This window comes from Cyprinodon tularosa, unplaced genomic scaffold, assembly GCF_016077235.1.
Source record: "Cyprinodon tularosa strain WSP-4 unplaced genomic scaffold, ASM1607723v1 ctg737, whole genome shotgun sequence".
In the NCBI taxonomy this organism is placed as follows: domain Eukaryota; kingdom Metazoa; phylum Chordata; class Actinopteri; order Cyprinodontiformes; family Cyprinodontidae; genus Cyprinodon; species Cyprinodon tularosa.
The window spans coordinates 190,001-216,861 of record NW_024039493.1 but is presented as its reverse complement, the minus strand read 5'-3'; the positions used below and the strand labels follow the sequence as shown (position 1 = coordinate 216,861).

Below are 26,861 nucleotides of genomic sequence, written 5' to 3'. Positions count from 1 at the left end.
CGTGTAAATGTTCCTAAGGAGCAGAGCTCAGTCCTAACTCGGCACGGAACGGTTTCAGAGGGTAGTGGAAATGGGGCTATTGTTTACTTTCCTGATTTCTGTCACACTTGTGACATCATCAAAGCTAACCCAGAGTGATGATGTCACCAGACTAGGGTTGTCACGATACTAAACTTTTCAACTCGATACCGATACCAAGGAAAATATTCGATACTCGATACCATTTTCGATACCACAAGGATAAAAACAAAGACTCCAAGATTCTACAGAAATATTTTCATTAATAAATAAAATACAATAAAGGTTGTATGCTGTGCACAATATTTAGCAAGCTTGATAAAAAAACTTATAAAATTAAAATCCAGTGTTCCTTCCTTGGCTATGCTTTGCACACATAACAATGACACTAGCCAAACCGGTTAAGAAACAAAAATAATTCTCAGCAGCGGCACCTGTTACAAGAAAAAAAGTCTGAAACTGAAAAGTGCGTAGAATTATTCAATCACACAGTGTTCTGAAAGTGCATTGTCCTCTATTCTGCACTTTAGATGCACTTTAGGTGCCACTGGTTGTGGCACTGTATCGATACTTTTAAAAACGAGTATTGTATCTGGATACAACGTTTCAGTATCGATACTTTTTTGAGTATCGATACTTTTGACAACCCTACACCAGACATGCAGCTATGGGGGGACAGAGGCCTGACAGCTGCCAGCGGGGAAGGTAGCCAAATGCTAATCGTTAGCGGGTTGACCCATGTTTGAAAAACCCGCGTTAACCCGCTAGTTTCAGTGGGAGAGGCTTATGGCAGATAGTAGGTCATGCCTTCAGTTCCACTTCCCGTTTCAGGCATCTAATGGGAGACGATGGGCAAATTCTCATCAGTGCAGACCAGAGATGGCAAAAGTACTCACTTTCCGTACTTGAGTAAAAGTACAGATACTTGTGTTAAAAAATACTCTGGTAAAAGTGGAAGTACTGATTAAACTTCTTTACTCAAGTAAAAGTAACAAAGTACAGGCTTGTAAATTTACTTAAAGTATAAAAGTAAAAGTAGAAACCACTTTTTTCATGCCGTTGCCTACATTTTAAATGGATGTCTGCCAATAGGACTAGATCTCCGTTGTGTTCATTTTCAATCATCTCGTCGTCCATGCTACTATGCTAACGCCACCGCCACCAAGCTGCAATGATTTGCCGCCAATGAATACCGCCGAATCTGTCGATTCATCTTGTAGCGGTGCGTCAAATGCAACGTAGATTCCCATCCAATTAGATTGAATTTGGTATTGATGACGTGAAAAATAATAACGGTAACTCCATTGAAATGATTCAAAACTAAAGTAACGAGACAATTTTTTAAAATGTAAGGAGTAGAAAGTAAAGATATTTGTGTAAAAATGTAAGGAGTTGAAGTAAAAAGTCACCATAAAAATAAGTAGTAAAGTAAAGTAAAAATATCAGAAAAATCTACTTGAGTACAGTAACGAAGTATTTGTACTTCGTTACTTCCCATCTCTGGTGCAGACAGAGGGTTTGCACAGTGTTGCATGAGATGTTACTATTGGGTCAACATGGCAACAGTTGCTGCAACATTAATGCACTGACTGCAGATCAAATGATGCATGTTGCATTATTAGGAGTAGATCTGCTACAACCACTGTTGCAGAGCATGTAGAAAATAGTACGACGGCTCTAAAAAGCGAAACTATCTTAAAAATCCCGATAAGACTCTGCGAGGTTTGCGTAAATATAAACCCCTGAAAGTATAGAGAGACATTTCTTTTTGAAATGGAAATTTAAAGAAAATGTGTTTCTTTTTATATTATTGCCATTCTTATTTATTTATTCAGATTGAATATTTTAAACATCTTTCCAGAGTTTATCTCTTTTTTTTTTTTTTAAGACCGTTTTATGGACTGCTTTCTTTTTATAATCTGGTTTTACAGAATGAATCTTCGACACTTCCTGGCAGTCTGTGCGTAGACCAATAGAAATACTGTTTCTAACATCAACGCACAGAAGCCTCATTTCTATTGGTTCTCCAGAACGACCAATAGAAAAACTTTTACTGCCAGGAAAACTGAGCAGAATCTTTCCTATTGATCCAGAAGGTCAGAGGCTTCATTCCCTAAACCAGGATTTGAAAAAAAATAAAAGCTGTTCTTGAACTCAATCTCCCTGAAAACTGAAGAAAAAAAAACATTCTAAAGAAAATTAGAAACTTAATGAGAAAACTGGAAAACATATTAAGTTTTTTGAAGTTCCAGTTTTTTTGAAACACATTTAAAAAAAAAAAATAAATAAAATAAATAAATAAAATAAAAATAATAAAAAAATAATAAAAAAATAAATAAATAAATAAAAAATAAATAAAAAAATAAATAGATAAAATTAAAATAAAAAACATAATAAAAAATAAATAAATAAATAAAAATAAATAAATAATAAATAAAAAAAAAAAATAAAAAATATAAAATAAAAAATAAAAAAAATTTCCTTTTTTTTATAAACGTCTTTTTTGCTTTCAACAATATTGGAAAAACAAACTTGTGTCCATACTCTAAAACTAAAGGGTTAGAGCCTGAAATGGCAAAGCATGTTCTTCATCATCATCATCATCATGATATTAACTGAATGATCATTCAGTTATTCAGAGATAAACTAACCTTTACTAAAATGCATGCAGTCCTACAAAGGTTCAAAGTTTCTCAGCAAGTTCAGTCACGGTTTCTGCTGACGATTTATGAGGGAATGTAGCTGCAGGAGTGGGAATAAGAGGATAAATCCTCATAAAAAAGCACAAAGATGGATTTATGAATTCCTGGTATATTTTATTATCACATGAATCTGTTCCTAATGTCATTCCTCTGTGAGCTACTGACTGTTCAGCTGCAGAAAAAGCTTCTGTCTGAATTTTGGTGCAAAGCTCAGACTCTAAAATCCTTTTTTCTGTACAAGGTGATTTAAAAGGATCAATCCAGTCTGCAGCATTATTATAAATGTCTACATTGCTACACCCGCACTATACTGAACTATCTGTCTCAGATAATAAACCCTTTGGAAAATGTTAAAGAATAAAAAACTGGATGAATGAAATCGTGTAGCAATCAGGGGCAGAGATCAGAAGCAACTTTCTAAGAGAAACAACCCTGGAGGATATGCTGGTTGCACAATGTTAGACACATATTTGAAGGAGCTGAGTTCTGCAGGATCCAGCATGCATGTGCATGCATGAGAGAGGGGCTCACCGTGCTTTAGAGCCACAGTGGAAGAGGAAAATGATGGCAGGTGGCCAACCACAGCAGCAGTCAGTGCAAAGAAAACACTGCAATAGAGTCAGGAAAAACAAACATGGAGCGGTTGATTGGCAGAGTGGCGGGGTTGTTGTAATGCTGGATACCTGCAGCCTGGAAACACAGGTAACAACATGAGGTTTCTGTCTGCAGAGCCGTTACTGAGGCGGATCTGCTGCAGAGGGGGTTCAATAGTAAACATATCGAGGAGATGGGGATGGCAGCCGCTCCTCGGTGTGGAGAGTCAGTCTGTCCTGCGGAAGGCCGTCTTGGTCGCAGGTCAGACTGGAGATCAGATTCTGGATCAGATCCAGGCTGATGCTGACTTTTCTTTGCTCAGTCTGAGTTTAGTGCGGCTTCCAGTCCAAAAACATGACTGTTAGGGTTAACTGGCTTCTCTAAACCCTCCTTAGGTGTGTGTGTGAATGGTTGTTTGTCCTGTTTGTGTCTGTGTTGCCCTGTGATGGACTGGATACCTGTCCAAGATGGATCCCTCTCACAGCTGGACATTGGCACCAGCACCCCTCACCAACCCAGCTGGGATAAAGCATGAGGGAAAACAGATGGATTAACTCAGAAGAAACCAGACTAAAGGTTTATTTGCTGATTTTTTCCAGTTTTTCCCAGAATGCATCTTGATGTTTTAACGGGTTGTCAGTCACTGTTTCAATGAACAGGTTGTCTCTTACTCCTGGTTGTAGAACCTCACAGGTTCTGGTGTCTTGGTGCAAACAGGCTCCTGTCTAACTGCAGAAATCTGCAGAACGTCTCAGACAGCTTCTGATGATCCAGAGTCTGATTATCAGGTAGAGTGGGGCGAAACAATTCATTGGATCAATCTTTATATCTGTAAACCAGCAGGATTGTTTCAGCCTGCATCATTTCTTTGATTTGTTTCTCAAATAATGATTGATTCTGTTTAGAGGATGCATGATTGAGAAGAAGAGATAACCTGGTTAGATTAAGATCACTGTATGAATCTGAACATCAAGGTTTCATGACCTCAACCAGCACTAGTTACACCGCAGGAAGCAGATAGACAGTATTTCCAGAAGGATCTCCTGAATAAAACTGAAGATCTATGAACTGACTGATGCTACATTCACATTTCAGCATCAAAGAAGCTTCTGCTGCTTCATTTCTGATCCACATTAAGGTCAGCCGTCCAGTAAAGTGAGTCCAGATGCTTCTGCTGCTCCTGTGTTCGATGCCAGAGAGCAGCTTTGCTATATTAGCTGTGATCAGCGGGTAGAAAGTAGTTAGAATCTATGTTGAAGTGAGAAAGTCCTCCTGAAAACATGGTCTGTGCAGTCAGTTCATCCAGATCACCATCCTGCCTTCAAAGATTATTTCTCTGTGGGAGCCGCTCAGACCCCCACATACCGGCGCTGCGCTGTCACTGGGAATCCCCAGCAGCAGCTGCCTTAGGCCCGCTCGCCTCTCCAGGGTTTTCCCCTCCTGTTGGTGGCGGCTGGAAGTAGATGTTAGCGTTTTTCAGGTCTGTGCTACAAACTGCAGGCAGCAGGATAATAAAAGCCAACATATTCTGCCGGCAGGTTTCTACATTTGAAGTTAATTTAGGCGTTAATAAACTGTTTCAGAGGAGTGATCATAGCGCTCTGCATCAGCAGTGCTGCGTCTGACTCCCTGCCAGCTCCCAGATCAGCTTCTCTCATTGGTTGATGAGGCGCGTCCAGCAGATAAAGTTCAGCTGGTGCTCATGAAGCGCCTCAGATGCTCAGAAGCTCATGAGGCGCTGCTTCAGCTGCTCTAGACACTGCAGGACCTTTTAAAGCTCCTCGATGTGCGTCAACCATTGACTTTGCATGGAAATCTGCTGCTTCTGCTGCTTAAAGCGCGTTCGGTGTGAATGTAGCATGACTGTCAATGAATAGTGAAACTAATCTTCACTGCATCTACAGCAGAACTGCAAACATCTTCCATTCTTTTACGATTCGGCAGATGGCCGCTCGCACTGAGCCTGGTACTGCTGGAGGTTTCTGCCTGTTAAAAGGGAGTTTTTCCTCTCCACTGTCGCTACAAGCATGCTTAGTGTGAGGGATTGCTGAAGAGTCAATGAGTCGATGCAATCAGCTGGTTTTCCTTAGATAGAAAACTTTGTATCAATCTGACTGGATGATCTGGTGAACTGGAAAGTGACCTGAGATGAGTTGTGAATTTGGCGCTATAGAAATAAACTGAATTGAATTGAAATTGATTCAAAAACATCAAAATCTTTTTTGTTTTTTTAGGAATCATAGTCAAACAATAAATACAAATACTTCTGCCATTATTGGTTTATTCCCATTTCTGACAGGAAGGGATCTGATCACTCTGTGGAAGAAAAACACTAAATAAATTGTTTGTTCTTTCTTCCATGCAGTGATGTGTTTAAACTAACTGAAGCACATAGGGTGCATTTCTGACTGTGGAACAAAACACAACAATTATTAGTTCACAAACATCCGACTGCCGCTGAGACGACATAAAAGGAGGAGTTCTGTGTGCAAACAGTAAAATAACGCAGAAGCTTCCAGATCCTGTCCTGTTTTCTTAAAATAAGTGCATTTTTTTCTTGAATTGAGGAGGTAAGTGAGACACTTTGCCTATGGAGTTAGCTTTGAAATAAGAAAAAACAATAATTGCATTGTCTCATTGCTTATAATCTTATTACCTCATCTTAAGAATAAATATACTAATTCTATTGGCAAATCATCTAGTTTAACTACTCCAATTAAGGGTAAATACATTTAACCCTTTATAGGGCCTCAGTGAAGTACTTTGAAAATAAAATAGTGTTTTTGGAATCCAGGACAAGACATTATTACCATTTTAACATTAAAAAAATATGGATATTTTGAGGGTACAAAATTAATGTCAATGTAATAAAAAGAAACGCCAACTTGCCCGAATATATTAAGAAAAATAACAAAAGTGTTTCTATAAGAAATCCATGAAAAACACTCTGAGAGTGAAAGAAACAAATTTTTTTTGGTCCAACATAACCTTAGAGGCATTAATGCTGATACGGGCACTTAAATTTTATAAAATTATAAACCTAAATATAACAGTTAAATAGAATTACTAACTTTTTAACTTTACTTTATAAGTTTTCAATTAGCTTTTTACCAATTTTTCTTAACTTAATTTCCAGTAAGTAATCTATCATTCAAGGGCTCATCTAATTGGTCAAATGCTAAAATCAGATGTCCAGACATGTAGCAGGATCTTTGATGAATGGATGGATATAGATCTTGTGTTTCTAGACCTCACTGAGGGACGGGGTGGAAGACTCCATTTGTAAGGGGGATACAGGTGATCAAAAACGCTAACTTGCCCTATAAAGGGTTAATTTAAGACATTATTCCTTTCATTTTTTCTTTCTAGGTGTTTACTGCAGTGTGTCCACCAGGCTGCATCTGTGACCTTCCTGGAAACAATCCTCTGAGTCCTTCCATGTTGCGTCGCTGTATTTCTGCAGATTGAGCTCCCTGCAGCTGCAGAGATGCATAATCTGAAGGATTCATCTGTCTGCGTGCGAATGTGGGCACCTCAACAATGATGTCTCAGAGCAGGAGGTCAGAGCGTTCTGACCTTAGCGGGGGTCTGACTTCTCGCCACCAAAACCACAATGATCCCTCATTCACAGCCGCTTCATGACGTCTGGAAAATATTCCACTGCTCATTGAATCAGGAACGTTTGCATGAATAAAAGATTTAAGGGAAAACAGAGCAAAACTGCCCCCCTGTGGTTGACAGACATACTGCACGCCGGCAGCAGCTCCTTTACCTGAATGGGTCTGCCGTCTTCAGAGCCAATCATGTTCCTCCATTCCATCAGCGAGCGCTGCAAGGTGTCCAGTCCCGTCTCCCACTGCCGGACGTAGCCCCCCATGTCCACTGTGACCACGCCTCCGGAGCCCAGAGCCGCTACCAGCACGTCACAGTCAGAGACCTTGGACAGCCAGTTGGTGTAGGGCGACACGGTCATCGACCTGCAATCAGACACGACAGGAACCTCAGAGGGTCACATTAACCACAACCCTAATGGACAACACTAACTCCTGTCTGAGAGGCTGCATCAGCTGTATCCATGGAAACGCCTCAGATTATAGTTGAAGATCATTTACATCCATCGTCTCCGGGCAGGTTGTTCTGTAGTTTTCAAACACCGACTCTACTGCCTCTAAATTCTAGGAAAACATCATGATGCTTTTATTCTGGTTCTGCATAACGAACACAGACTGAGACCTTCGGGGAAACTAATAGTGTATTTCTAAAAAAAAAAAAAATTAAAATCAATCCACTGGACTTTGTTTCCCAGTTTGAAGACGTTTCTCTTCCATCCAGGAAGTTTTTTCAATTCCAAATGTCAGAAATAGCGTTTAGTTCCAGGTTTTATCCAGCAGCCCAACAAAGCCTGGTTTTAGTTTAGAAAACATGCAGATAGAAACGGATGAACGGGTCCCCCCCTTTGGAATGGGGGTCGTTTGGCTTCTTTGTTAGCCTGTAATGCCCCATACCTGTCTATGTCTCTGAAAGGGGGGTCGTTAGAGGGAATTGTTGGCCTGGCAGAATAGGTGAGGTCCTCCGCTCTCCTGTACTGATGCTGGGGCTGCCATGATAGTGGAAAGGGAACAACTCAATTGCTACGGCTCTGGGTCATTGCAGGTTGGTCTTCGTCCCGAGACGGAGACCAACCTCACAGTCTGTCCTTTGCCATGTTGTCTAGGGTGTGATTTAGGCCGGGCATTCGCCGTACGATGTTCTCAGTTGTTGTACTCAGCTACAGCTCAAACTTTACAACTAAAAAAACAGGATCAAAAACAGCTTACGATATTTGTTCTCACGCTGAGCGACCTGACGCTCTGATGCAATCTACCTGCCCGCACTGCAAGTCCAAAAACCATGTCTAAAAACCACGACCAGTGCCGAGAGATGCCGCTGGTCAGACGCGTCAGCCTGGAAGAAGGATAACTCCCTTGTTAGCCCATGAGCAGTGCTGGAGGTTCTGGTAAATCGTCTTCAGCAGCAGGATTTACCCACCAACACCTCAGGAGGACGACTAGATTTCAATCATGTTTGATTTTCTCCTGACCTTACGACTCCTGATGAGGAGGCGGTCGTTGGAGGCTGATCGCCCCTCGTTAGCCCCTGTATGCTACACCACGCTAGCCTGGTAAGACCATCCTGATCTCGCGAGCTTTCAAGGTTTCACTCGCAGATCAGTCTGGAGACTCTCCGTTGAAGAAAATTTGGAGCCGTTCACCAAACGAACGTCCAATCAGCGTTGGCTTTGAGGCGGGTTGAGGTGTGACGCAACGAGAAGCGCGACAGTTCAGTCTAAAGAACATGGCGGCTTCAGCCGATGAAACTAGCGTTAGCGTGGCTATGGAGCAAGTTTTATCGGAATTACAGAGTATTTCTTCACTGAAAGAAGAGCAAAACACTGCTCTGGAGGCTTTTCTCAGAGGAAAAGATGTTTTTGCTCTTCTCCCGACTGGTTTCGGCAAGAGTTTGATCTATCAATTGGCTCCTCTTCGTCGTCGCTCTGTTAGTACGTTATATGCTTCGTTGATCTTATCGGTTTATTTGGCCCGTCTATCACCAACATAGGCCAATCAGCTAACCAGTATTTTCGCCCCTTCCCAAAATTACTTCAACGGAAGGTTTCCAGATGGATATGAGGAGCAAATCCATCTGGGGGAGTCAGGTTAACACCACGCAGCATGAGGCTGAAACTTGAACTGATCCAAAAAATTCCCACACGACTGGAGAATCGGCCCAAAAAGGTTAAAATCTGACAGTTTACGCCCGAATTAAGTCGTTTAATGGAGACGTTTCAATTTCACCAACAGGTCTGCGGACATTTATGAGGTTAATGAAACTTTAGAAGAAAGAAAATAAAGTGAAGTCGATGCTGTTATTGCTGAGGGGAGAATCAGGATCAGAGCCGCAGCTTCAGGAGGCCCCTGATGAGACTCTAAACAAACTCAAATATCGAAATCCTCCAAAAACATTTTATATGAAGCTATGGATGCTGTTTCAGAAGAAAAAAGGGAGATTTTTAAAGCATTATTTACTGCAGATGGAGAATAGTAGCCTGGAAAACTATTCAGTAAGGGTCCAAGTAGGAGCCTGGAGGCCCCCACTGTAGACAATATACACCATATAAGGTGGTGTAGGTGTTGATAAAAATAATAGAACAATGATCACAGTGGGAGGAATTCAGCTGAGCTGATCTCAGATCAGGATTGAACAGATCAACCAGAAAAGGCTGATAGTTTACCTGATTGAGAGGCTAAATGCCAAAATACTAAACATAACTCTCAGAAATCCACCTTAAAGTGATATTCAGGTTCCTCATTTCCTTTTGACAACAAACTCTGATGCGTAACATTTAAAATATACATAAATAAATGCTGAGGACATTTTATCTGCATTCAGGTTTTAGTTTGAATGAAAAACTAAAATAATAAGTTGATTAAAACACCAGCAGTGACACAGTCCTCCTCCATGTCATCCTGCTTTCCTCCACCAGGTGGCAGCATAGTATGGAGGATGAAAGGGGTTTACCTTGGAACTGGGATGTATTTGAGCTTTTTGGAGGTCAGATCGGTCACTTCCAGGTACGCCGCTGCCAGTGGAGGAGTCACATCTGAAAGAAGAAGACTTTTCAAACTCTCACCTTCATTCAACATCTCCTACATGACCTGAACTCTGACCTTTCGGGTAGACGTCGCCCAGGGGAACCTGTGAGGGCGGAATGGCTCGGACCACCTGATTGGCCGACAGCAGGGCGATGCAGTTCTCCCGTTTGGCCGTGCCGCTCCGCAGCGCGCCTCTGAAGAACGTATGAGAGCCGCTGCCGCTGCTCTTCACGGCCGACAGGTCGACGGGCCTCTTAAAGGTGTACACCTCGTTAGGGGACTGGTCCGAAGGAAGCAAACACACCACAGCTGAAGGTTAAGAACCTCATTTACTGCTTTAGATGCTGTTTATGGTGGAAAACAGAGAATTTTAAATGTTTGCTCTCAAGGTTATTTAAGTTCTCTGCAATAAAATCACATTTTCATTCATTTTGTTCAGAAAGCATTGATCCTCCTCATTGAACTATTCAGCATTGGTCACATTAATTAAATTAAATCTGCAGTTCTCAGTGTGTCGTACATTAATGAGGCATCAGTGCAGCGTGAGCTCAGCATCAGCACAGTCACTCATTAAAGGAATAGTACACCTAAAACATGATTAGCCTTCATTTTCTACTCACCCCCATGCTGAACAACACTCTGGAGTACTTTTTTGATATCTCAAATGCATCTGGAGATCTGGGAGGCTTCGAAAACGAAGTCATTTAGAATGTTTTTAGAGCATAAACAGTAGTGTATAGGATTTCCTGAAAGCGCGCGCCAGCGCGTTCAGGACGCTACGGAAGCCGGCAGACCAAACCAGATGAAAGTGCGCATTCAGCGTCTGCTCTGCCGATAATGCAAGCGTAGAAGAAGAAATGTGCTGTTTACCTGTGCAAAGAAAGAAACAACGAAAGAAAAATGTCTGAGGACTTCAGTGTTGAGGAAGAGCATGAGTTCTTTGCCGAGCTGAATGCGCACTTTCATCTGGTTTGGTCTGCCGCGGTTTCCGTAGACTCGTGAACGCGCTTTGAGGAAATCCTATACACTACTGTTTATGCTCTAAAAACATTCTAAATGACTTCGTTTCGAGTAAATTCTGGACGCTACCCACTCAGGACACTTGGAATACATTGGACGAGCAGTATGGAGGAATATTGACACGTTTTTTGTGGACTTTTATGGACCTTTCTGCCTCGGGCGCCATAGACCTCCATTATTTGAATGTCAGCAGACAGCAAGAAGCCTCCCAGATCTCCAGATGCATTTGAGATATCAAAAAAGTACTCCAGAGTGTTGTTCAGCATGGGGGTGAGTAGAAAATGAAGGCTAATCATGTTTTGGGTGTACTATTCCTTTAAAGGCTGGAACACGTCGCCTGTGTTTGCGACTTTTTAATCTCCGATACGATTTTTGTCTCACTGCTTGCTATAGAGAGGCTCCTACTAGGCAGGGTGAGCAGATCTGCACAGGTTTTCTACACCTCTGTCTCTGTGCTATACACACTGCGGCTGTAAAATGTATGCTATTAATGCTAATTACTCACTATAAAAGGTTTCACTTAATCAGCCTGTTTAACCTGCAAGGCCTCACAGTTCCCCTGAGTGACGCTGTTTGTAGAAAAGACAGACTTCTTCCCTTCTTCCCATAACAAACCAGATTCTTTCTTGTGGTTTGTTCATAACATTTTACCGTTTAACCAAAGTGTCAGTAATTCTTTTTGAGTCGTTATTGTAAGTAAGGCGGAACGAACTCTGCTCAGATCAGAACAGGGCTGATTACCGTGCAATAAGGGCCGTATGATGAACTGTTCCCTCTTTGCAAAGATAAAAATAAAGTACAGACTGAGTTTATTTAACTGGGGTGAATAGTTGAAAACTTTTTTCATACGACACACATTAAAATGAAAAGTTACTAGGGTTGTCAAAAGTATCGATACTCAAAAAAGTATCGATACTGAAACGTTGTATCCGGATACACTACTAATTTTCAAAAGTATCGATACAGCCATCTAAAGTGCAGAATAGAGGAAAATGCACTTTCTGAACACTGTGTGATGGAATAATTCTGTGAATTTTTCAGTTTCAGACTTTTTTTGTAACAGGTGCAGCTGCTGAGAATTATTTTTGGTTAACTGGTTTGGCTAGTGTCATTGTTATGTCTGCAAAACATAGCCAACGAAGGAACACTTAATTTTAATTTTGTAACTTTTTTATCAAGCTTGCTTAATATTGTGCACAGCATACAACCTCAAAAATTATTCTATTGTTTTTTTATTTATTTATTGTATTTTTTTAGTAATGAAAATATTTCTGTCGAATTTTAGAGTCTTTGTTTTTTTTTTTGTGGTATCGAAAAGGGTATAGAGTATCGAATATTTTACTTAGTATCGGTATCGAGTTGAAAAGTTTAGTATCGTGACAACCCTAAAAGTTACTTAAAAAAAAAACAATCAAAAAAACACTGCTACATTCTATAAAGCAAAGCTCTACTTAATGAGTCTGTGCAGCATCTAGAACCAGAGCAGATAGAGAATGTACATCTATTAAAAACATAATGAGATCTATGTGTAAAGAAAAATGCAGCAATAAACTCTGTGGGACGGTTTCCAAGGTGACAGAGAGGTGATTCTCAGAGAGATCTGGGAAGTTTATCCAGTTTTTCTTCTTTTTCCATAAAGAGGTGAGAGAGATCCTCTGCGCTGACCTGCTCTGTCTGCTCCTCCTGATTCTGGAGGATCTCTACTTTATCCGTTTCTGTCCTCCTGATCTCCCATCATGGGGAAAGTTTCTATTTTAATGTTTTTGCTCCAGTCTGTCCTGCTCACTATAAACGCGATGAGCGACTCCAAACTGACTCTTTCTCCGTCAGATTAACAGATTTTATTTTCCAATTTCCCCCAAAGCGGATCTGTTTTACTTTCTAACCGCGTCTCTCTTCCTGTCAGACCCATGAAATTGCTGCAGAATTGCTGCGTAGTCCGATTAAAACAGACCTGGGCTCTATCTCAGTCGGAGCTACGCTGCCCCCTGCTGGAAATCATCCCCATTGACTCTTAATGAGCGTTAAACGTCACGGCCTCTAAGGCACGATTCTCTGTCGGATCAGACGTTAAATCGGAATGGATTCAGAGATTAGCCTGTTTTCACCATCAGGTCCGGGAATCCCACGATGATCTGTGCAAAGCAGCTGCTGTCGGCCAGCAGGCGGTTTGGGGAGACGATCTTCTGCTCCAGAGTGGCGCTGAGGTTCTCGTTGGGCAGCTGCTCGTTGGAGAGCATCTGAGGCACCACAGCCTCGGCTGGGAGGAAAAACAGAAAACAGAGTTACAGCGATAATGGTTCCTAATCGTTGTGTCGAGTCCTAAGATCTGCTGCCGATATGCTTCAACCATCCAGAGGAAGTTTACTTTACATTTCGGTGCAGATTTCCTGATTTACAAACACTTTGTCATGATTCAGGCTGAGACTGGAACGTATCTAGAAGTGGAAAGTTTTTACGGACTGAGAGCTTCTAGAATGAACCAATCTGATCTGGTTGAATCGTCTCTATAACCTGAGATGACATGATGTGAATTGGCAGTATAGAAATAGACTGAATAGAACTGAATTATTCTGCTCTCTGGTAGGAACCTCAACGCCTGAAGAAATGTGGCGGATGAAGCCGTCATGTGACCCACCAGAAGCGGCTCCATGACCAGCGCTGACCGGGTCCTCGCTGATGCTGTGAAGCTGACAGACGCCTGAATCTTCCACTGCCGTGTGCATGGGTTTGGTCAGCAGGAACTTCCTGAAACGGGAAAAAAAAAAACATTTTGACACTTATTAAGAAAAAAAAACAACCAGTGAAGAGATTTGGGAGGATCCACTGACTTGTTGGTGTTGCTCTCCAGAAGAAGCCACCTGTCCTCCGCAACCAGGAATACCGACTTCAAGTTGATTGGCAGGGAGATGGAGTGAACCTGGCCCTCCAGCACGTCCAGCACCTCCAGCTGGTTCCTGTTGGACAGACAGAGGAGCCGATCAGACGGAGCCTTTTAGCCGCTGTGGACGGCGTGCGTCCGAGCGTCTCACCCGTCCTCCTTATAGAAGAGCAGCCAGTTTTTCCGGGAAAAGTCGCGACACATCTTATGGCCTCCCTGCAGACAGAGACCAGTCAAACCAGAGCAGCAGCGGATAAAAAGTCTCTGTCTGGAGCTCCTCTCTGACCTGCTGATCTTTGCTGCTCCACCAGCCGGAGGCCTTGGAGGAGGTCTGATCAGTGTCTGGAGACAAGACCAGCCTGCGGACGGCCCCCGTCCCCATGTCCAGGTGGAGCACCGTGTTACTCTGGAGCAGCGACAGAGAGGACAAATGAAAGCTGGAAACGAGTCGCTTTAAATAAAAAAAGAAACCAGTGAACATCAGAGATCTGATTGTTCCTTATGTTCCTAACAGAGCACTTCGCTCTCAATCTGCAGGTTTACTAGTGGTTCCTAGAATTTCTAAAAGTAGAATGGGAGGCAGATCTTTTAGTTATCAGGCTCCTCTCCTGTGGAACCAACTACCAGTTTTAGTCCGTGAGGCAGACACCCTGTCTACTTTTAAGGCTAGGCTTAAAACTTTCCTTTTTGATAAAGCTTCTAGTTAGAGTGGCTCAGGTTATCCTGATCTATCTCTATAGTTCTGCTGCTATAGGCTTAGACTGCTGGAGGACATAGGGACCCCTTTTTCCTCATTCTGCTTCATTCTATCTCTATTCTCCCACTCTGCAGAATCTGTTAGTTCAATCTCTAACGTTCTGCTCTTGTGCCTTGAGATTAAATGTGTTGTGAATTGGTGTTATATAAATAAACTGAGTTGAACTGAAACAGAAATCATTCCTGTCAAAGGAAGGCGGAGGCTTTGGTGTTTTACTTTGCAGCAACAGTTCCAGGATCAGCAGCCTGTCTCTAAAAGCTCAGGTCACTCCCTCTGGATCTCTGAGGGTTTTCCTTCCTTCTCACATATTCACAGAAAATGCAAAGTGAAAGTTTCAGATGAATGCATCAAACGGGCCCCTGGCCCCAGATAAAAAACTCGTCCAGCTCAGGTCAGCGGCTGGCCTGCAGAACGAGGGAATCACCTCGATAGAATCTCTGAGGAGAACCACCATCCAGGCCCAGGAGAAACGGGGAGACTAACCGAGCCAGAACCAGGTCTACAGCTCTGCAGGCATCACTCAAGGTCAGAGGTCATGGTTCATCAAAAAGAGACTGGACAAAATGGCCGCCACAGGACAGTTAAAGATAAATCCCGCTGCTGAACAGTATCGCCACGCACTGCAAAAATGTAGAAATAAGTCAAAATGTCTTACATTAAATGTATTTACCCTCAATTTGAGTAGGTAAATAAGATGGAAGGAGGATTTTTACACTTAAAATAAGGTAATTAGATAATATACACTAGAAATAACAAAACTAAATTGTTTTTTCTTATTTTAAATGTTAATTGTCTTTTTTTATTGGCAAAGTGTCTAACTTACCTCCTCAATTCAGGAAAGAATGACTTATCTAGATTTCCATTTTTTCTAGTGTAATCTAAGTAATTCAATTTTTCTCAAAATAAAATGATTTTTTTTTCTTGAATTACACTGGAAAAAATCGAAATCTAGATACGTCATTTTTTATGAAAATAAGTGCATTTTTTCTTGGATTGAGGAGTAAAAGAGACATTTTGCCAAAGGAACACAATAATTTACATTTAAAATAAGAAAACAATTGCATTGTCTTATTTCCAGTGCATTTGATCTAATTATCTTATTTTAAGAGTAAATCATCTCATTTACTGACTCAAATTAAGGATAAATACACTTAGTTTAAGAAAGTTTTACTTATTTCCAGTGTAAGCAGGTAATAGAGACTTTGCCAATGGAACAAGACAATTTACATTTGAAATAAGAAAAAAAAAAACTGCATTGTTTTATTAAAAGTCTATAAAATCTAAATATCTTATTTTAAGTGTAAAAACATTAATTCCATTTGCAGATCATTTTATAAACCTACTCAAATTAAGGTTGAATACGCTTATTTTATGAAATGTCTACTTATTTTTAGATCATTTTTACAGTGTGAAGATAACGTTTCAAAAATGACAAAATGTGTTTTTTACAAACAATAAAAACTTGTTCAAACTCAAAGGGCAGACTGCTTTCAACACAATCGTAATGAATCTGAATAAAAAAAGAAAAACAGAACAAAAGATCCATCAAAGGAAGGCGAGAGAGGAAGTCCTCCACAGAGATCTGAAAGACGCCATGTTGGCCCCAGGCTGATGATCAAAGCTCATTCAACCAGCAGGGGGCAGTCTGCTCCAAGAAGAAGAGGCGCCGCTGTCCTGGGGAATCCAGCCAATGAGGAGGCCGTCTGCGGCGGTGAGCGAGACATTTCCCTTTCTGTGCCTCGGATGAACCCTGCCGAAGGCTTTGAGACGCAAAAAGGATTCATCATGGAGTGAGCTTTACGACAGGGGCCACGGGGAGCGGGGGCCCTGGCCCCCAGCTTCACACTAATACTTTCCTTATGGCCTCCCAGACCAATGATGAAGGTGAAGGAATCATCCAGGTCCCTCTGCTGGTCCTACATCCACCCTGCAGCCTCCTCTGGAGGACGCCCCCCCCCCTGAACCAACCTCTTTATTTTTAGACAGAACAAGCCTGATGCATGTATTTTTAGAATGAGCGGTTCTGGTGGTGGACGTTGTTCTGCTGTCACAGGTCCGGCTCTCCCAGGGCAAAGGAAAACCGCCAACCACCGTCCATTTTAAGAAGCAGACTCGTCAGCAGCTATTTTCATCCGTGAGGTTCCTGACCTCGCCTGGAGTCAGAGGACTGCAGACACATCGTCTCTATAGATCAGCGTATCCAAGTTAGCATCGTCTCAGTCCTTCAGACAAGATCTATAAAATCAGAAGGAAGGAGGACCGCTGTGTTTCTCCTGTTTGACCAAAGCCATCATCAACTCAAAGCATCAATAGTTTGATGAAAAGAAATGAGTGAAAACAGTCGAAGCGTTTTCAGCTTTTCTTTCCAGATTTAGAACCTGCTGCTGTATTCAGACAGAAACAGGACAGACCAGCTGTGATCACACATTTATTTCAGAAGCTGGTTTTGATGAAACCGGCTGGTTTTAGCTATGATCACAAACATTCAAACTCATCCTCTCTAGCTGCCCTGGTGCGAGCACGGTGAGGTGATGTCACACTGTGTGAGAAAGCAAAAACTTCAAATAGCCTCAAACATGCTACGTCTACACACCTCTCTGACCTGGAAACAGCAGAAACGTCTACAGAGACAGTAGATGTAGATGTTTCTGCTGTCCCCTCTGGCTGTGTGTTTCCTGGACGGGGCCGCCTGTGGAGCTGGTTGACAGTTGCCTTTTGTATCTATGCTTCTTTTTCTATGTCTACTTCTGTCTCCTTGAACCCCAGTGGGCCTCAGCAGATGGCCGCTCACACTGAGCCTGGTTCTGCTGGAGGTTTCTTCCTGTTCAAAGGGAGTTTTTCCTCTCCACTGTCGCTACAAGCATGCTTAGTGTGAGGGATTGCTGAAGAGTCAATGAGTCGATGCAATCAGCTGGTTTTCCTTAGATAGAAAACTTTGAATCAATCTGACTGGATGGTCTGGTGAACTGGAAAGTGACCTGAGATGACATGATGTGAATTGGAGCTATAGAAATAAACTGAATAGAATAGAGATAAGTAAAAAAAATAAATGCATTCCAATATCCTAACAGAGGTTCATTTTAGTAAAGGAGAGCCCTGCTAGAAAGGTCTGGGAAGGACGGGGTTACAGATGGTTAGGAGGGTTCAAATGGCGTGGATTAAAAATAAAGAACAATATTTGGTACAAAATGTATTCAGAAAAATTCACATGCTGATTCAGGAGGCTTAAAAAAGCGCTTTGTTAGGAGCTTTCTATAAAAACCAGACCCTGTTCAGTGATTCTAAAGCCGTCTTATTGGAATCAGCCTGAACGCAGGCGTTCAGCTGTGTGGGGCTGAAGCAGCGGCGGCGACCATCGCCTCCCTTTGGGAATTTCACCACTTTCTCTTCCCTCGCTGCCTGATGACAGCGGTTAGAATTAGTTTGACCATAGCGGGAAGAAAACGCCACACTGCTGACTGTGGAAGGTCAAGTTTGACTTTCCACAGTGTGAACGAGCCAAGCGGGGGAGCTGCTGAGAAATCCCAGAGTGGCTCCGTCTCTTTAAATGGACACAGAGGAACCAAAGGAAAATGTGGTCCTCTCCCAAACTGCTGAAACACATTCCTGTTTAGACAAAAATAACACTTCACCACTTCTTATTCGCCGCTCCTCTGGAGCGTGATAGTACCTGCTCCTCGTGTAGCACCACCTGTCCGTCCAGCGGGCTCCCCAGGGGGGCCACGGTGACGAAGGGCTGCCAGACACCGCTGATGGTCCTGGGGAAGACGTCGTAGAGCTCCATGCAGCGGATGCTCTCCCCGCGCTCCGTCATGGAGTACAGGGACACGGGGTTACACATGGCCACGTACAGCGTGTCTGTAAGACCAGGGGGGGGGGGGGGGGGGGATACTACCTTCAATCAGGCATGAAAGGATTTATTTATACAAATACACTGCAAAAATATTTAATTTTTTTCTTAAAATAAGTCATTCTTTTCTTGAATTCAAGACGCAGGTGAGACATTTTGCCAATGGAACAACAGTATTTGGATTTAAAATAAGTAAAAAACTATTACATTGTCTTACTTCAAGTGCATATTATCTAATTATCTAATTTTAAGAGTAAAAATAATCATTCCATTGGCAAACTATCTAATTTACCTGCTCAAATTAAAGGTAAATACACTTAATTTAAGACATTTTTTACTTATTTTTTGATTTCTTATAAAACACATTAGAACTGATTTACTCTAACATCAAAGATGCATTCAGAGCAGCCCCCCCCCCCCACGGTGCGGTTCGGTTCACGGTTCCGTGGTCACGGTTTTCGGTTCGGTATATGTTGATTGTTAGCCTGACATGTTGGTCATGTTGCTGTTAGCATAAACAAAACGTGTTGCACACTGTTGCACTTTTATCCACAGCTTTCTTTCCGCCGTCATCGTAGGTCACTCTAAATGCAAAGTGGTCCCATACAGCAGACCTATAAAGTGCTGCTGGCGCGTCTTCCAACTCCTGTTCTTTCCCACTCGCCATACCCACACAATTCTCCACAACAACTGATTTTTTTCTGTTACACCCGGCTACGATGCTTCGCTTCTTCTTCTTCTTGTTTACTACTGGTGGTTGGCTTTAGTCGCACTACCGCCACCTTCTGCTCTGGAGTGTAAACGCTTCGCCTATGAGAAAAAGGAGCAGCGCATGAACCGAACGAAACACACTCGAACCGAACGGTTCGGACGGTTTTCAAAAACCGTTCCTTCCCTAAAATGCATGAAGATGTTATTTCTTCACAAGAAGTTAGTGATATTGTTAAGAAGTTGAAAAATAATACGGCATATAGTGTGGACAAAATATCTACTGAGCACTTAAAATTTGCAAGTAGGAAAATTTTTGTTGGCTATTTGTTTCACCGGGTTTTTAATTCACGGCATTTTACCAAACTCTATTTTGTCTGGGATTTTAGTGCCTATTGTAAAAGATAAGGCTGGTAAAATAAATAGCAAAGACAACTATCGGCCCGTAGCTCTAGCCAGCACCTTATCGAAAGTTTTGCACTGCAAAAAATCTAAATCTTGATAAGTCATTTTTTTCTTAAAATAAGTGCATTTGTTCTTGAATTGAGGAGATAAAAGAGACATCTTGCCAATGGAACAAGACAATTTAGATTTAAAATAAGAAAACACAATTGCATTCTCTTATTTCAAGTGAATACTATCTAATTATCTTATTTTAAGAGTAAAAATACTGATTCCATTAGCAAACTATCTCATTTACCTGCTCAAATCAAGGGTAAATCACTTAATTTAAGAAATGTTTACTTATTTCTAGATCGTTTTTCCAGTGTGGAGAAGGCTCTGTGAAGCAGAATCGAGACGTTTATAGCCACATCTGATAATCAGTTTGGTTTTAAACCAAAACTTAGCACCAATATGTGCCTTTTTGCTCTTAAGGAAATCTTAGATTTATACAACAGACATAATACCACATTTTTTAGTTGTTTTATAGATGCATCAAAAGCATTTGCTAATGTTAATCATGACAAATTGTTTCCTAGATTGCATGAGAGAGGAGTTCCAAATGGGGAAACTCTGTATCATCATCTTCTTTAAATGTTGGTAATGGTGTTCGACAAGGCCGCATTTTATCTCCTGTATATGGATGATTTATCTAACCTGCTGAATATATGCAGGACTGGCTGTCGGGTTGGTAATCGAACCATCAACCACCTGATGTATCATTCTGTCCATATAGTGCTGGTCTGCAGCAACTGTTAAGGGTTTGCTCTCAGTACAGGTTACAGCATGACATTAAATACAATGCAAAAAGAGCAACATCCTGACTGTTAAGAGCAAAGAAGACACTAAATTATCTTTTCCTGACTTCACTCTGTCTGGCAGCATCCTCCAGGTCACTGATGAGGTCAGATATTTGGGACATTACATCACTGCTGACCTGTCTGATGATACAGGCAGCGTTGTACTCAATATGTACAAGCTAATATTCTTCTTCGGAGGTTCTCCATGTGCTCAGCATCTGTCACTTTTTAAAGCATACTGTACTGCAATGTATACAGCCCACCTGTGGCGGCGTTACAGGAAAAGCAGTGTGAATAAACTTCAGGTTGCTTATAACGACGGCATGAGGATGCTGCTAAGGGTGCCCCGATGGTGCAGCGCCAGTCAGATGTTTGTGAATGCTAATGTAGCATCCTGCGCTGCTGTGCTTCCAAACATTCTGCACTGATGTAGATTAACAGACTCTGCAAACAGCATCATTCAGACTCTAATCCTGTTCAAAGCTCAGTGAGATTCTTCTCCAGTTTGTGGAATCATTGGCGCTTCAGTTTATATGTCAGTGATTGATTATTTTATTATATATTTCTTATTTTTATTTTTCTCTTTTTCTATTATTGTTCTTATTTTGTCTGTTTATGGACCATAATTGTGTCTAAATAAAAATATTGATTGATTGATTGATTGATTGATTGATTGATAATGCAAGAAGCTTGGGAAAACATACACTGGAAAAACGATCTAAAAATGAGTAAAACAATTCTTATATTAAAGTGTATTTACACTTAATTTGGTTTAGTAAATGAGGCAGTTTGCCAATGGAATGAGTATTTTTACTCTTTAAAAAAAAATTAGATAAAATGCACTTGAAATAAGACGATGCTATAGTATTTTTATATTTTAAGTGTAAATTGTCTTGTTTCATTGGGAAAATGTCTCTTTTAACTCCTCAATCCAAGAACAAATTCACTTATTTTAAGAAAAAATGACTGATCTAGATTTAGATTTTTTCCAGTGTAGTTAATGTTCATTAGTTAAAAAATCTTGGCTTCTCAGAGGACCATAAGTTACAGGTTAAAATAACACATTTTCTTATTGAACAGACAGAATCAGACTGCAGAGCTTCTACATATCTAGATATTTAGTTTCTAGCATCATTATATCAGTAAATAGGTTCATAAATCTTTTCAAACAGCACAGAGAGAAGCAGGCAGAGCTGCAGATTTAAAGGTGAAACTGATCTACTGGGATATGCAACATGCAATAAAATATATCTCCAAGTTTACCAGAAAGTTTACCAGAAAAAAAAAATGCTATTTTTGAAATGAAGCAAATCCGCATTTTTCTGGAAGAATGATTTGTGCTTCTAGGGATGCATGATTTACCGATGTTGACATCAGAATCAGCTGTTATTCTTTCTTTTTCTATACATTAATGTTTTTGGGCCTATATATTTGTAATGCACTAAATTATATCACTATAACTATACTATAATATAATTATTATATCACTATAACTGTCTATAAATATAAATATATTAAGGTTCTCTTGTGTTCTCAACAATAGGAAAGCATTCAATAAATAAATATTTGAGCTCATTTAGGAAAATATAAAAACCTAATGAAAGCGTTTGGGTGGAGTAACTGTAGGTCCATCAGCCCCCACCCTTAGAGCGCCCCCACCAGCTTTCATCCCAAAGTTACACCCTTGGTTGCAGCCCTATCTTCCTCTGGGATTTTTTCAGAAACGATAGTTAATATTTCAATAAATGTTTTTATTGTGCAGCATCAAATTAAGCCGGTTCTATTAACTACTCCTAAAGCCTTCAGGGTCGGTAGGAACACGCCTTCCATCAGATACAGACAGATAGTCGGATGCTGTCTCTGCAGATGGCGTTTCTTTATCTTTTCATCCTCCAGACAAACGTCCCAACAGAGAGATGATCTCACTGGCTGTAGAATATCCACCAGGGACTAAACCTGTTCACAGATGAGAACAAAACCTCTCTGGTTCTATAAAGACTTCCTAAACATGAAACCTGGTGGTGGCAGCATCATGCTGAGGAGTTTGGTTCTGTGGATGAAATCCAAATATCAGTGGGTTTTACCCTCCAGCATCATAATGAGGCCATCATACCGCCAAAAAAAAAAAAACAGAACAAAGAGGAAAGTCTTTAAATGGCCTAGTCAAAGCCCAGAACTGAACCAGGAGGTAGAATGTCTGCAAAGCAGCCTGGGTAAATTTAGGCGAGTCAGACCAAAGCAGATCAGACCCTGAATCTGGTCTAAAGATTAGTGTCGGGGTTTGAATACTTATGTAACTAAGTTTTGTTTTTTCACGTCAGTTCAGAAATCCTCATCGTCGTCTCATTTTCTTCCATCATTAAACTCAGACGTTTCCGACCCATAAGGCTTCAGAAACGGGAGAGTGACGGGGGGTGCGTACCGTCTGAGCTGATGGCGTCGCAGATGATGTTGACTTCGTTCATGGGAATCTGCCAGTGAGCTTTCTCCTCGGTGAAACTCAGAGCTCTGCTTTCCTGCCGATGGCAGGGATAACTCTGGACCCGCAGGAACGCTGGCCCCTGGGAGCACACGGCACACACAGCGTCAGTAAACACACTCCTGTCGCCATGGAAACCATGGCTCTGGATTTAAAGAAAAAAATAAATATTTCAAGATTATCTGGAAAAAACGTATCAAACTACATCATGGCAAAAAAAATTATGAACGGTTTGAATGAACCTTTCATCAGCTAAAATCAGTTGATTTAGCAGTTGATTTTAGCTAAAATAAGTTGATTTAGCAGTTGATTTTAACTAAAATCAGTTGATTTAGCAGTTGATTTTAACTAAAATCAGTTGATTTAGCAGTTGATTTTAGCTAAGATCAGTTGATTTAGCAGTTGATTTTAGCTAAAATAAGTTCATTTAGCAGTTGATTTTAGCTAAAATAAGTTCATTTAGCAGTTGATTTTAGCTAAGATCAGTTGATTTAGCAGTTGATTTTAGCTAAAATAAGTTCATTTAGCAGTTGATTTTAACTAAAATCAGTTGATTTAGCAGTTGATTTTAGCTAAGATCAGTTGATTTAGCAGTTGATTTTAGCTAAAATAAGTTCATTTAGCAGTTGATTTTAGCTAAAATAAGTTCATTTAGCAGTTGATTTTTTTTAGCTAAAATAAGTTGATTTAGCAGTTGATTTTAGCTAAAATAAGTTGATTTAGCAGTTGATTTTTTTAGCTAAAATAAGTTGATTTAGCAGTTGATTTTAGCTAAAATAAGTTGATTTAGCAGTTGATTTTAACTAAAATAAGTTGATTTAGCAGTTGATTTTAGCTAAGATCAGTTGATTTAGCAATTGATTTTAGCTAAGATCAGTTGATTTAGCAGTTGATTTTAGCTAAAATAAGTTGATTTAGCAGTTGATTTTAACTAAAATCAGTTGATTTAGCAGTTGATTTTAACTAAAATCAGTTGATTTAGCAGTTGATTTTAGCTAAGATCAGTTGATTTAGCAGTTGATTTTAGCTAAAATAAGTTGATTTAGCAGTTGATTTTAGCTAAGATCAGTTGATTTAAGGTTGATTTTAGCTAAAATAAGTTGATTTAGCAGTTGATTTTAACTAAAATCAGTTGATTTAGCAGTTGATTTTAGCTAAGATCAGTGGATTTAAGGTTGATTTTAGCTAAAATCAGTTGATTTAGCAGTTGATTTTTTTTAGCTAAAATAAGTTGATTTAACAGTTGAGTTTAGGTAAGATCAGCTGATTTAACAGTTGATTTTTTTAGCTAAGATCAGTTAGTTTAACTGTTGATTTTAACTAAAATCAGTTGATTTAGCTCTTCCATCAATGTTTCTGGTGTTAAAAGGATTCTGGGGGAGTCAGAGAGGAGATGTCGGCGATGTTGATGTTTTTTCAGAGTTTCATAAACAGACGGGATGAGCGCACCCGGCAGGAGAGAGAAAACCACAGAGTGGCTATAAGAAAGTCCAGGGAATATCTCTAAAATTGAATGTTTGAGGAGGTCAAACGCTTCATTTCTGTCTCTTTTACCTCCACAATTCAAGAACAAATGTACTTATTTGAAGAAAAAAAGGCTTATCTGTTTTGCAATGCATTTTATCTTGAATTGAGGAGGTAAAAAAGACACTTTGGTGATGGAACAAGACAATTTAGATTCAAAATAAGAGAACACAATTGCATTGTCTTATTTCAAGTACATTTTATCTAATTATCTTATTTGAAGAGTAAAAATACTCACTCAATTGGCAATCTATATCATTTACCTACTCAACTTAAGGGTAAATACACTTAATTTAAGAAATATTTACTTATTTCTAGATCGTTTCTCCAGTGTGGTTTCCCTGGTTCCCCAGTTTCTAAGGATTGGATTTATTTAGGGGTATCAGAGGAAAGGAGGAGGAGTTCCCTTTTCTTACATCTGACCAAAAGTTCCTGAGAAAATTAAAACAAATGAGTTGTTTTTTTGTCATCGTAGAAAATATGAATCAATTCAAAGAGCAGTAGGGGGAGTGGTGGCCTAGTTGTTAGGACATAGGCCACATGATGGCAGCCCACTGCACCCCATGGGGATGGGTTACATGCAGAGAGGACATTTCGTTGCTCTGTACTTGTGAAAGTGGAACTCTGCAGAATCTGTTAGTTCAATCTCTAACGTTCTGCTCTCTCTGCTTTTTCTCATAGTAGCTTCATCTGGTCTGTTCCTGTTTGGCTGTGACTCCATCCTGGAGAGAAATATCAGCTGTGCTGCTGCCATCAACACCTTTGTTTCTAGATGTTGGAGCTTGGCCTGTTTTCCAGTGTAGTCCTGTTTCTCTGACTGTGACTAACTGGATGTGCTCTCTTCATCCTCTGACATGGGAGCTGGCTCGGAGCTCGTCTGCCTGGCTGTGTGTTTCCTGGACGGGGCCGCCTGTGGAGCTGGTTGACAGTTGCCTTTTGTATCTATGCTTCTTTTTCTATGTCTGCTTCTGTCTCCTTGAACCCCAGTGGGCCTCAGCAGATGGCCGCTCACACTGAGCCTGGTTCTGCTAGAGGTTGAACTGAACTGGATTAATGACAATAAAGCTGAATTCTATTCTATTCTATTGAAGGAACAGATGTTTGATGAATTATTTCTAAAAGAAGCCTTCATTTCTCCGTGTGCTTGGTTTATACCTTAACGTCTACTGCGCGTGTCTCAGTGGGACAGAGCAGTTTACGGCGAGCGTTGCCACCTTGGTTTAAGGTCCAGTATCCCGTCATCCTGACCTCCGGCAGCGGTAACCTAGAGACAACAAACCCATGAAACTGGAAACACACACAAATAAATCATTTCCAGGGATCAACACAAACAGATCATCCCTTTTTTTTTATCTGAGTTAATTATGGTTAGAACTGCTTTTATTGCCCACATAAATGAAAACCAAGTTCTGGCCTTCAGGGGCTCCGATGGGCAGCGGCACCAGGAGACAAACGCTGCGTCTCTGGGGAGGGGTCATGGATCACAGCTACGGGCTGCAGGTGGGCTGGAAGATGCAGCCTGATCACAAAACGCTCACATTCCCCAGATTGGAGGGGCAAAGATGATCCTACGACTATAAATAAATCTATGAATAGAAACGCAGCAGATGAGCTGCTTCATGTTTTCATGTCCAAAATTGGAAGTCAGGATGCCAAATATTTGCTTTCACGTCCAAACGATGCGAGTGACACTGCCGCTGTGAGATAAACGCTTCAAGATGGAGCAATAAAGCGTTAAAACACCAGCAAACAGCCACAGCTGGAGGAAAATACTGGTTTCTGCTCTGCTCACTGCTTCTTTTCTTTGGAAAAGGACAAAACTGAAGGTGGATTTTAGATAAATACAAATAAAACCACAGGAGACAGAGGAAACAAGTATTTTCCTTTATTCAAAGAACAGTCTGTACATTATTGGAGACAGTTTGGTGAAAGGAGACGTTGTATGATGGTGAGAAATAACTGCGGTATGTGAAGGATGGAGACCTTTAACACTTCATGGAAGCAATTAGCGCAGCAATAGCTTTCAGACGTCTCAGAGGCTCAGATAAAGAAATGGGATTCAGCCTCGACTGTTTTCTGACCATCAAACACCAAACCTGAAGCTCACCTGGACGGACTGTCGCCTAAACTAAACCTTAGCTTTAACCAGGACAGCTTTAACCAGGACAGCTTTAACCAGGACAGCTTTAACCAGTGCTGATGCTCCACAGCGCCTCCGTATGGAGGGATCTATTGTTGCTGCGAGCAAACAACACATTTAATCAACTAAAGTTAATAAAAGCTAAAATCCAGACATGAAACTTTAAAAAAAGGCTATATTTAAAACAAGTAACTGCTGTTTTCCTTGATTTAAAAAAAAATATTTCTGTCGTATTGTTTTTCTTTAAATGATTTTAAAAATATTTTAAACAGATTTTTTTGTTTTCATTAATTTTTCTGATTTCTGCTTTAAGAA

The 26,861-nt window shown here is 40.7% G+C and overlaps 1 protein-coding gene across 1 annotated transcript in view; it reads right to left on the bottom strand.

Moving 5' to 3' along the window:
- vwa8 (von Willebrand factor A domain containing 8) overlaps positions 1 to 26,861 on the bottom strand; it is a 114,606-nt gene that overhangs the window by 27,587 nt on the left and 60,158 nt on the right. Inside the window, exons 27-37 of the mRNA XM_038269712.1 lie at positions 25,562 to 25,670; positions 22,826 to 22,964; positions 18,275 to 18,462; positions 14,134 to 14,253; positions 13,999 to 14,063; positions 13,798 to 13,923; positions 13,605 to 13,714; positions 13,075 to 13,226; positions 10,022 to 10,226; positions 9,873 to 9,954; positions 7,087 to 7,291 (exon numbers count right to left, since the gene is read on the bottom strand). Coding sequence (XP_038125640.1) covers positions 7,087 to 7,291; positions 9,873 to 9,954; positions 10,022 to 10,226; positions 13,075 to 13,226; positions 13,605 to 13,714; positions 13,798 to 13,923; positions 13,999 to 14,063; positions 14,134 to 14,253; positions 18,275 to 18,462; positions 22,826 to 22,964; positions 25,562 to 25,670 — 1,501 coding nt within the window. The remainder of the gene's footprint in view (positions 1 to 7,086; positions 7,292 to 9,872; positions 9,955 to 10,021; positions 10,227 to 13,074; positions 13,227 to 13,604; positions 13,715 to 13,797; positions 13,924 to 13,998; positions 14,064 to 14,133; positions 14,254 to 18,274; positions 18,463 to 22,825; positions 22,965 to 25,561; positions 25,671 to 26,861) is intronic.